Source organism: Galendromus occidentalis, unplaced genomic scaffold (assembly GCF_000255335.2).
Source record: "Galendromus occidentalis unplaced genomic scaffold, Mocc_1.1 scf7180000075782, whole genome shotgun sequence".
Lineage (NCBI taxonomy): Eukaryota > Metazoa > Arthropoda > Arachnida > Mesostigmata > Phytoseiidae > Galendromus > Galendromus occidentalis.
Window position 1 is genome coordinate 40,566 of NW_003803772.1, and position 11,268 is coordinate 51,833.

General features: G+C 51.2%; 2 protein-coding genes across 2 annotated transcripts; both read right to left on the bottom strand.

The window, feature by feature from the left end:
* Window positions 1-3,022: 3,022 nt before the first annotated feature.
* Window positions 3,023-3,830, bottom strand: LOC100899629 (uncharacterized). The gene is made up of 3 exons (XM_003738103.1): window positions 3,642-3,830; window positions 3,395-3,532; window positions 3,023-3,314 (listed from the first exon to the last, which is right to left on the bottom strand). The coding sequence occupies exons 1-3, from the start codon at window positions 3,820-3,822 to the stop codon at window positions 3,073-3,075; spliced, it is 561 nt and encodes a 186-aa protein (XP_003738151.1). The 5' UTR covers window positions 3,823-3,830; the 3' UTR covers window positions 3,023-3,072.
* A 131-nt stretch (window positions 3,831-3,961) lies between these two features.
* On the bottom strand, window positions 3,962-9,844 carry LOC100904253 (inhibitor of Bruton tyrosine kinase). Its single transcript, XM_003738132.1, has 21 exons — window positions 9,809-9,844; window positions 9,411-9,533; window positions 9,097-9,238; window positions 8,856-8,997; window positions 8,590-8,760; window positions 8,290-8,437; window positions 8,147-8,207; window positions 7,904-8,007; window positions 7,691-7,793; window positions 7,173-7,336; window positions 6,987-7,074; window positions 6,744-6,901; window positions 6,479-6,642; window positions 6,256-6,357; window positions 5,962-6,146; window positions 5,185-5,345; window positions 4,892-5,061; window positions 4,593-4,782; window positions 4,446-4,503; window positions 4,238-4,359; window positions 3,962-4,099 (listed from the first exon to the last, which is right to left on the bottom strand). The coding sequence occupies exons 1-21, from the start codon at window positions 9,842-9,844 to the stop codon at window positions 3,962-3,964; spliced, it is 2,730 nt and encodes a 909-aa protein (XP_003738180.1).
* Window positions 9,845-11,268: the final 1,424 nt, after the last annotated feature.

Genomic DNA, 11,268 nt, shown 5'->3' on the forward strand with positions numbered 1-11,268 from the left:
CGATCAGAGCGTGTGACGTACTCGGACACGGGAAGAGAGAGCTTTTCCGTCTTGTGATTGCAGCCTGATCCGTGCGACCTATCAGGCAAGGATACGACAGAGGAAGCGGATACACGCACGCAGCCCCCACAAGCAGCTGCAGAAATCGAATTCTCCGGGACACAAACGGACGGGGAAAGCTATAGTTTCGCTCACCGCAAGAGGCTATCGAGGAAATTCCGAGAATCATTCTCAAGCGGATCGGTCAGGCGGCTATTTGACCGCATCCTTTGGGACAAATCAGAACCCAGGTATTGCGGAGCCTCGAACGACACATCTTTTTAGAGTTTTCGCGTAAATACTAGAGCGTGCTCATCAGCCGCATCTCGTAAGCCGATTAAATGCAACGGACGCTTGATTGCGAGTTTATATACCTTGCCACCGGGACCACGGTGCTTATCAATGCCTAAAATAGTTCAGCAACCGCTGGCTAGAAATGATAGTGACGTGTCACTGAACACGACAACTTTTTTGCAGTCAGATACATGTAGTAATTACATACAGTCCGTTGGACCACTGAACGATCTCGGAGAGCGCATGTTGGCCCGGGCTCGTTTATAAAACTTAGGATCCGCTTCCTGGAACTAGTTTCGGTGACATCGGAAAGGCCAAGGAGTAAATCCTGAACACTTGACTGCTTCATTCCGATAGCAGTCTCGCGGGAGCAGACTCAGGCTGAAAGCGCCGATGACGCCATAGCCTCTCGGAGCAGAGCAGCACTTATGGGATACTTTCTCAGACACGGGAAAGCTTCCTCTCTTCCTCGAGCGCAGCAAAACGTGCGTGACTCTCGGCCCCACAGGTGGGTGTACTATCGGAAACGAATCAGAGAACGCTTTCTCGCGTCATCACAAGGATCATCGCTGATCAAAGACGACATAAAAGGGGCGCGGCCTATTTTTCGCTCCGGCGAAGCGTAGCCTTTTAGGTTGTACTTGAACATGTCACCCACGGTCGGTCCTCTTCGGATTCGAGGGTTCGGAGAGGGCTCGGTCGGAGGACGTTCCGGAAGCAGCATCTTTGCCGGCTCGTCGAATCAAATGTCTTCCCTTCGATGGCGACCACGATATTTCGGATTTCTTACGTTTCCAAACGGAGCTGAGTGAAACTGATCCAGTTCGATTATTCTACCGCTACAGGCATTTGGTGCGCTCCTTATCATCCCCATGCTGAATAGTTTCGTAATTAGACGTGCGAGCCGACTCGGTGCCCGGACATTCGTCTTGCCCTGACATAGGCACAGCGAGGCTTCCAGCGTGTCAAGCTATCACGAATGGAATGAGAAGCTTGCTGCTCGGTCTCCGTCGACAAGCTATTACTGTCTGATCATTGACTTTCTGCTGCACAATCGCGGAAGGCTTTGGCGTTGAGACGAAGCCCCCGAATCGGGTCCCGGGTCTGGTCACTGCGCCTGCGGATGTTTTTTCGATTCCCCTGTCCTGACTTCGATAGTAATTCTCCTTGAGCGTCGCGTCGACTCCAATCGGACCTACGAGTGCGAGTGCCTGAATGAGAGAGAAATCGGGAGCTAACAGGTCGAGGCATCGTGTCTTCTACGGCAGGAGCGCTGCACGGTATTGGAATTTCGCCCGAGGTGGATCGAAGACGGGTCGACATGTACGTGATAAGAAGGGGAACGACTTTCCGTATCCAGGCGGATAGTGTCGCATCTGCGATATTCAAGTCCAGAGGCTTGTGCGTAGATGCGATCTACTCCCACATACCGAGAGTCTCGCGGACAGCCGCACCGAATGGTTTCTCAGACGGTCTGACTGAGTAGGAGCAAGAACATCAACGTATTCCCGGGGCCGAGTCGACAATAGAACTATGGCTTCGATACCTTCGCAATGCCATCGTACAATAAGTAGTCCCGCTATCAAGCCGTCATTCTCTTCCGTGACGATCAACAAGCTGCACCCGGCTTCATTGTCAGCTGCGTATGCCGGGACGCGACGGATCCACTCTGTGATTGGCTTGTAGTTCGCCTAACGATCTCATCGTTGAGATGGAATAGCCCGCGGGAATAATAGCTCATCAGAGACGTCTCTCGAATAGCCTCTACCGGACGTATTTCGAAACCATTCAATTGGGATTCCCGCTCTTCCAATCTATCGCCAGGAATTGCTTCGCGTCGATGTCGGCGACATTCGCAGAGAAGTACACGCTTGCTCTCGGGCACCGAGGGCAAATTCAATTCGATTTGCGAATGGCTTTTCTTGGGTGATTCCCAACGAATCAAAATAACGCGGTTTGAGGATTCCTGTCGACTCCCCGACCCCCTTGACTGATGAGAACCTTCCCCAGAGCTGGCGGCCGCGCTCTTTGGGCAAGAGCTAGCTCCGTCGAACAAGAAAAAGTTCCGCGCCCGCTACGCCTTCGGGGCATGAGTTTCGTTCCCTTGCTTCGTTAAAATCCGATCTAGGATTTCGGAGGTAGTTCCGACTCCTTCACGAACCCTCCTTCTCGACTCAACCAAAAGCCTCACCTTCCCTGGAAGAGGTCGATCTAGGGAGAAATGAGCGGAAAAATGTCCCGACGCCGGCTTTCGGCGTGAAATCCTCACGCCCAATTTTTCAAAGCGGGATTCAGCGTATTCGCGCGCGCATGAATAAGGCCCCAGGAATCCCTCTTGGCAACGACGCCGATTTGCTACTCTCAGTGCCTTGATGTAGAACCAAAAATCGTCGCGGGCTGCAGCTTAGGTGGTCAGCTGTTATAGAAGGGATGCTCGAGAGAAGCCACTGGCATCGTCCTCCGGCTCTGTGCCGCGTTCGCCTCTCTGCGACAAGGGGGGGGGGCTGTTACGCTCACCGACTACTAAGTGGTGCTTATCGGGATATTACTTCTTCCCGACCTCTCCCTGAGCAATTCTCAGGGGCATTGACTTCCCCCATGTGCACGAGCAGGAGCAATTAAAATGCGACTTACTAAACATTTCTGCTCGAGTAATGAATTCCATATTTATCGAGATAAAGCGTCAGCATTGCGATCGAGAGTTTTATTTACTGCATCACCCGAGATCGGAGAGGAAATTCATCTGAGGGGATTGACGCTCCAAACAGGAGCGGTAACTTCTCCAACGATTTCTCTCTTGATTGAGACTCGTTCGTCAGGATTGCGGTCGATCTCATAGACGACCGCGAGGTCTGCTATGGCTCTGTCTTCGGCATCGGCTTTGTCGAGGGAAAACCGCGCCATGTGTTCCTTGTACCTCATCTCTAGTTTCATCGTCTCTTCGAAGGATTGACTCTTCTGAATTGAGGGAGCGTCTTTGCCTAGAAGATTATAGTATTCTCACCCGGATGAGCTTGACTTTTGTGGGACGGAGCGCATAATTCCGTGGAACCATAATTACCGTCTGATTTGTTATTAGGAGACCAAGGACACTTCGTGATGGCGAGTGATTCAGACGGGGTCGAGGAATCAATCGAGTGGTGCTTCGTTCTCTTCTGAATCCTTTGAGGTGTTTGCTTGAACGTAAGCGGGGTTCTCCCTGGAAGATCGACAACATACGGGGTACTTGAACACGACTCGAAGTTTTCGGCGGAACGGTGACAAGATCGGGGGGATAATTTTACGATTCGCCGAAGAGGTTCGCTTACTCGATTGCTTCTTCTCCAAGCGCATTTCGCCAAGCGCGGGGTATTCCAAGGAGATCTTTTCCTTCTCATATTCCTTCTGCGGAACGGCACTGTGTTTCGGATTCGGAGCCTCAACTTCGGTGTCGAGGACTGGTCGCGGTGCTTCGGTCTTCGGTTTCTCGAAGCGCCGTCTCGGCGGCATATAGATTTTTGCTTTCTGCGAACGGAAAACATAGCATGGTCGAGCCATCTCTCGGAGGGAATGCGCGAGACAACGACAGCGATGAGAGTCGGGCGCTCCACCTCTTTTCCGAAATTTTCCGAAAAGTTTCAAGGATTATTCAAAGCGGCCGAAAACGCCTCTCGTGAGCCGTCGAAAATCTGGTAGGGAATACCTTGGGCAGTGCGAGGCGCTGATTCTGAGCTTTTTCAATTAGGGTGTCGTCCTCCACAAGAATGTCCCGGAACATTTTGTAGATCTGAAAATTCGATGACTCCAGTAATTCGCTGAGGCCAAAGGCTTGTCGGAAGTCCCCGCCAATCGAATCCCGAGTCGAACGAACGGATTCCAATTGCACGATGCATCCCTTCCGTCGTGGGTGCGATTGGGCGCTCACCGCTTCGATGTGCTCCTTCGATGGATCGTGACCACTACCACCTATGATTCGTCTGTGGCAATCCCGGAAATCGGCTCTATACTCCGCGCTCAGTCCTCTCCAACTATCGGTACTCAGGTACTCTAGAAATGGATGGATCGATTCGATTCAGTGTTCACAAAGAAGGGAACCCATGTAGGAACTCATGATATGAATGACATGGCCCTACCGCAGCTTTGTGATTCGAGTATTGCGGTGAGATTGACGCAGATGAAGTCAGCGCAGACCTATAGGAAATGAGACCTCATGAATTTCGTCATATGTACTTCAGATCGATGGGTGCTCCCGCTAGGAGCGACCGGATCCCAGAATTAACCTGAGAGAGTTTGTCGGCTTGATAGCATTTGGCGAGTTCGAATACTTCGCAGACGGTCTGAACGGTTATCAGACGGGAGAACAACTCATTTTCGCAGATAGATTTCAAACGCGAGAGCAAGAGATGGTCGGCGAATGCGAGCACGTCGCACACGAAGTTGATATCGAGTGATGACTTCACGGGCGGACACCTGGAACCGAGAACGAGCCATTCTGATTCTGATTGCATATTGCCGGTCTAGCTGTCAGACGCAAGATGATGTTGTGAAGGAATGGCGCCGGACGTAGTCTCTCACTTACGTGTCAGTGTACATGAAATCTAAGACGGCCCGTAAGGTCTCTGAGGGGACTGGCATGACGAGCTCTCTATTACAGGCTTCTCGCCAATCGCTCGTGAACATACAGCGGAAGTATTCACTCCGAGCCGCTAGGATGCATCGATGGGCACCGATTGTTTCCCCATCGCTACACTGCAAACGGGGGTAAATCCAAAGCCTTGACCACGGCATAATGCAATGTTTTAGGGCTCTCACGAGTTTCCGTCGATAAAAAAAAGCGAAACCAGTGCGGAAAGTGGGGAAGGAACTTCTCACCTGTATTCGGACATCGGTCGCGAAATCTCTCTCGATTGAAGCACCGAAATCGAGCTCCCATGCTTGCAAGAACTCGATATCAGCTGGGAGGAGCTCAGCAGAGTCCATGATTCCACCGTAGATCATTGGTAGAAGCGACGCGAAACGATCGCAATCCGCCTCTTCGGGTGAATAGTCACGAGTTAATAATTAAACACGGATAAAAAGGTCTCGAGTTCGAACTTAACGGTTCATGAGCCATGAATTACAAAGCTCGAACCTCTGCGCAACGATTCAGAGTACAGTGAGACCCCGGTACTACGGACACTCGGTCGTAATGGCACGATTGCCTGGTCCCCGCCAAGCTAAAGGGATCCCCCATGTCAAAAGGTTCGGTTGTAGCGGACCAAAATAAGGACACTCAGGTATAGCGGACTGATCCCTCGACTCCGTTTCTATCTCGTCGCTTGTAATTCAACTCGATTACGACGGACCCCTCCTTGCACGGCGGAATTTTCTTATCAAGTGATTAACAATGATGGGATTTTTGTCGAAATCATGTATGCGTATTCATTCTGATAGAAGAGAGACTCGTAGGAGTATTTGAGTTGCTCATTCGATTCACTATGGGCCTCTCAAAGACTATGTTCAGATATATGGGACCTCGGATTCAACGGACCGTTCGTCGGTCCCTGGGACTCTGACATGTCGGGGTTTCACTGTAATAGATTCTCCCATTCAAGATCTAGATGATTCATCCGACCCTCGATCGTTTGAAACTTGATTAGGAATTCTCACCGATTCGAATCTCGATTCTCTCCGCGTAGCTTTCCGCAAGGTCATACGTGGAGAGAATCTTGCGGAAGTAGGCGCTCCTTGCTCGCAATATCACCGAATGCAAATCAAATTGTCTCGAGTCTCCAGTTTCTGGCGAAACGCAGGTGACGTGAACGTCGCTGAGATTCGCAGCAGTCTCTGTCATTCTGAAATGATGATTCGATGAGCTCTCCCCTCCAATAATTTCGATCCCAATCTTTGCAAAACAGGAATCCCCAGGCTGCAAGCTCTCAGTTTTTCTGAAACCACACGTACTCAATGAATTCCTCCGAGGAACGCGATTTCTCCAAGTCACACTTGTTCAAGCTCCGGACTCCGACGTTTGCGCTATTTTGGAGAGCAGCGAAGCGCTTCCCTCTATAATTTGAAATACAGAATAGTGATGCGCGTCGAAGGATCCGTGCACAGGATTCCGGTCCGCCCATTTCTGCGGAGTCTCAACGTCTGCGAAAGTTTATGGAAGCAGCCGCCGAGTTACCTGGGATCACATCTGACCGCAACCGCGCGGTGAAGATGAGGCACCCTTCTTAAGTTATTGACGGTGACCGTTCTCGAACAATGTTTCTTCGACTTGGTTTTTGAAGACCATCCAACCATCTCGGTCGAGACGCTGCGTCCTATGTAACAACAGTAAACTTCACCCTGGAAATCCAAGACTCGTTATTCCGAAAACGCGACGCGTTAATCGCATCCAGACGGGAATGCATGCTTCAGGAGATCTGCCTAACATCGGAGACGCCCACCATCACGGATACGATGTGCAGCGAGCCATCGATTGGCAAGGCGAAATCTGCGACCTTGATGACAGTTTCGAAATGCACCCTCGAATGCAGCAGCTCCCGGCCCTCCCAAAGAGATATGTACCCAGTGTCGCTCAGGGTCAACAATTTGAGATCTGTGCCTGGAAAGATTTTGTGCGATTGGTACCGAATTCCACCAGGACCCTTCCGTTTACTTATCTCCACAAACCAGTGGTTAGAACCCACATTTGGAGGACTCTCCGAGTAATCGCTCATGGTCAATATTCCCTCCGACGACCACGATTTTCGTAATATCCTTCTGCTTGGAGACCACCTGGGGGACGAAATGGCCTGCTTGTTATAACATGCTTTCATCGACGGGTTTTTGGTGAATCGATCCGGTATCGGAGACAAGGCCCCCACGGAACACACCTTCTTCACATTATAATCGTGGACAAGGTAAACATCTCCGTCCGTTGTCAAGACGGCGATTGCTCCTTCACCACAGCTTATCGCAGAGATGGAGGGACTGCTGATGTTCTCGGAAGGCAAATCAATAGCTGAGACTTTCCTCGGGAGTACAGTGAAACGTTCGCCTTCGGGAACGAGAAGATACTAGTTAATTCAGAGTTGGATGTTCGTACAAGTGATTTAACGAACAAATGCACCATATGGGTCGTCCCTCCTGTACATCCCATCAAGGGTCTCAGCTGTAGCCGTTTCGCCCCGGTTCACTGAGTAGTCAGAGTGCCTTCATCCGGGGTTTGGGAAATCTAATTTCGAGTTATCGGGTCTCGTAAACCGGGGTCTGCTCATGTCATGTTGCCCTAATTTAGAGGAAACCCCAACACAGCAGCGTGAGGGGGAGGCCGAATGGGCGATCTCAGGCTTCCTCATGGAGGTCTGGGACTTGCTGCCGAATCCGAAGCTCGCCGGGAGCCGAATCTAACCGTATTTTGGATGTCCGAGCTGGCCCGCATTCAATCCCCATGTGTAGAGCGCCCGCTCGGTGTACAGGGCCGAGTGATATTTTCCTGCGCCTACCCCTTGAATCTGGAATTGAAGACAGATGTTCAGGAGGGTAGCCGATGACGGTTGAGCGCTGGCGGTCTGAGCCGGTGCTCTGGAGTTTTCTGGCGCTCCTCTGGAGAACACTCACTCACCGATTCTAGGATATTCAGTAGGAAAGCTTTTGGATTGAGGAGCTGTGGTTCTAGGAGTTTTTCGGGTCGTGCAGAGAAGCCGAGTTGATGATATTTGTTTGAGCCTAGAACTCTATCGAATGAGTGAGAGCATTCCCCGCTGCTGTTGTCGAGGGCCGAGGAATATATGTCATGCCTTGATATAAGCCCATTTCATTATATTCATTGATAGGTTGAATCACCAGGATGACTGGAAGAACCCACCACAAGTGAAAACATTCCCCTCGGAGTCGAGAAATATCGTATGATCCTGCCCAGCGGCAACCTACGGAAAGAGCGAGATGAGGAAAAAAATCTCGCACCAGAACACATTTTCCACGCCAGAGGAAGAATGACGGACAAATGACCTGCACGATTTTCGTATTGACTCTTCGGAAAGTAGGAACTTCTTCGGGAACCATGAGATCCTTTCCGTCACCGGTACCCAGGCGTCCACCAGGGCCGTGACCACTCACGAAAACTGTGGCTTGCTTTGTGAGAAATGCACTGTGGAACCTGCGGAGGAGATGAGTTCAATAGGGTCCCGTCGAGTGATCCGATATCGCTCCGAGATGCTGATTGCATTTTCGGTCAGACATGAGATTTCGCCGACGGAAAGCCTCTGGCTCGAGGGACGAAGACTCCGATCCCTAGGACTCGATTCTCACCTCTCAATCACTATATCTTGTATTCCTGAACTCAAAGGGAATCTCGGATGGGTTTTCGGCGTGCTGGCCACGCTGGTGCTGCCGAGCCCCAAGCTGAGGTTCTCATCTTCTCCCCAAACGTGTAGGGAGCAGGGGTTCGTGGGCAGGTATTTCGCCCAGGGTACTCGATCTCTGTTAGAGAGAGAGCATGAATGTTTTTGTTGAAGAGCATCGAGACCGATTTCTGTATCATTCGCTGACGACGCTCCATTGACCATCGTCCGTACCTGACGAGGATGTCCAGAGGCGTAAGCCCCTCGTGATCCTTCAAATCGACCGAAGCACCTTTCTGCAAGAGAATCCATACCGCCCCAAGCTGTCCGAAGAAACAGGCTCGGTGCAGAGCGCTCCATCCCGATTCTCCATCAACTGCGGAAGGGTCATGTTTCTTGTGTGACAATCGAACCCATTGAGCACCAGGTCGTCACCTGTGCTTCATTCGAGATATTTCTCCGAGTATAGTCTAACCTCTGTCGGGATCGCAGCCATAAGCGTCGATGAGCCATTCTATCAACTCCACGTTTCCAACGGATGCCGCTGCATGGAGCACCGTACGACCGAAAGCATCCGACAAGTTATGGAAATTCCAGCACAAATGGCGGAAGTAGACCTGAGGTGTCAAAGGCAAATTATTGATGCTCCCCATCTCTTTTCTCCACTGCTCCATCTGCTCGCGGATGGACAGACAGGGAGTTCCCATGTTTCTTGATCTAGCTAGGGAGTTCCCAGGGACACGGCGGGAAAACCTATTCATCGATGGATATCGGAGACGGCAGATCTACCTTGACTTCATCTATGGCGTAATTCTTGCTGGACATAGCAATGACACAATCGACGGCTTGGGATGCATGTTGGAGTGATTGACAGAAGACTGTACATTCTCTGTCCGTATCAACTTTCGGAACCTGTGGATGACAGCGGAGGTATTAGAGCCTCATTCAAGGAGACCGGGCTTCGGTCTTGAGCGATCCGTCCCGGCATCGTCAGTGAAATTAAGGCAGAATGTTCATTTTGAAGCAAGACGCCGCTCGAGAAGATCCTTCCTCTTCTGCCCATGGGCGGCTTCGCCTGAGATCAACGAAGTGGAGATGCATTGATTTCGGGGGGAGAATCGCTCGAGTTTCCATAAGGAAGATATAGTACTTGACTATTTGGTGTCTAGAGAGAGCCCATCTCCAACCTCTCCAAACAGCTGACGCTGACGACGATTACCCATGTCAAAGAGTTTCGGAAAGTTCTGACACTCGATTGGTATTCCCGATGGCCGAATCATCCCCCAGCATGCGCTTTGCGGGCTCCACAAGGATCATTTGGAACCCATGGTCACGGACGGAATTTCTGTGCGTATAAACGAACTCGACTTGCGAGACGCTCACCATTATTTTAGAACGAGGAATATTCTAAGACACATGCGATCCGATATTCTGCTCAGTCACTTCCAGTTGGCATCTCCTGCTAGTCAACTTAAGGACACGGCATACAAGAAGCTCAGTGTCAGTCTGCTATTCTCGGGTCTCTCCAGACCATCGTCCTGTGGAAAAACAACGTTCGATTTTCTTCTCCTGACCACCGGTCCGTCTGCAGGGAGAAGCTGCGCTTTTTGTTTACTCGCGTAGCAGACGAACCTTCTCGGCCCGCGTCGGACCCGCAATTTTGTACTGTACATCTCTGCAGCTTCAGCTCTTGAGTCGAAAGGGGCAGGAATGACCCTGGTCACATCATACTAGTGATCAATCAAGAGCGAGATTCTCATTCTGAGCTCGTCACTGTCACGTCATCGAGAATGCTCTCGGAATCCCGCAGACTCTTGGGGGAGCCGCAGGAGGGACGAGCGCTCAGAGGAGTCTACATGATGTTGTCCACATGATGATGTCTCACGCGGGCTCTCACCGACAGCATTCTTCACTTGGAACGACGCTGTATCTTGCATGTTTGCGAGCGCTTCCATGGAAATCGACAGCATGCTCAACGGGCGTCGGGAAAACTCAGCGAGGCTCCGAGCGTCTCTTGTCTTTCCCCACCCACCTTCAACCCGCAGCAACTTCAAGTATCATCAGACAGACGAGTGGACGGGCTGGTATTTCTCTTTGGCGGCATCCGATCCCGGGGCTTATCCCGATGCCCACGACTCCAGAGCCTCCGTCGATCGAGAATCCGAGAGCTAACCCAGAGAAGTGTGTGGGAGTACTCACCCGCAGTCCTCGGGCAAGCATCGGATCTTACGCATTGAAACTTGAGGGGAGACACCTCGCACTATGGAAGGCAATCGAGCTCCCCCACACCTGCAGGAGTCTAATCGTCCTGCGTGTTCTTCGCCTTCTTTCCCCGCAGATCGACCGCCTCCGTTTTGTCTTTTTCGGGGCCAAGCTGTTCTCCGAATGGGACATATGTATCCCTCAGTGAAAGAAACTCAAGGTGAAATGATATCATTCTGTTAGTACTCTACACGTTGCTGCCTGAAGTGAGTTGACGACTCCAAATAAAGGGTTTTCGTGGGTTGGAGGGAGAGATTCGCCGGATCCAGTCTCCGCTTCTCTGGAACGGTTCTCTTGAGCTTTCCGGCGGCTTTTCTGCCGGCTCGACTTTTCGTCTTATCCGCCGTGCCGCGTTCTCGCGCTGCTCGAGCAGATTTAAACTGCG

Coding starts and splice junctions, on each gene's coding strand:
- LOC100899629 (XM_003738103.1), bottom strand. CDS start 3,822: ATGCCGCCGAGACGGCGCTTCGAGAAACCGAAGACCGAAGCACCGCGA. Junction 3,533..3,641: donor CTTGGAGAAGAAGCAATCGA/GTAAGCGAACCT, acceptor TCGATCTTCCAG/GGAGAACCCCGCTTACGTTC. Junction 3,315..3,394: donor TCCTAATAACAAATCAGACG/GTAATTATGGTT, acceptor ATAATCTTCTAG/GCAAAGACGCTCCCTCAATT.
- LOC100904253 (XM_003738132.1), bottom strand. CDS start 9,844: ATGGGTAATCGTCGTCAGCGTCAGCTGTTTGGAGAG. Junction 8,208..8,289: donor TCAATACGAAAATCGTGCAG/GTCATTTGTCCG, acceptor CTCTTTCCGTAG/GTTGCCGCTGGGCAGGATCA. Junction 4,783..4,891: donor GATTTCATGTACACTGACAC/GTAAGTGAGAGA, acceptor TCTCGGTTCCAG/GTGTCCGCCCGTGAAGTCAT.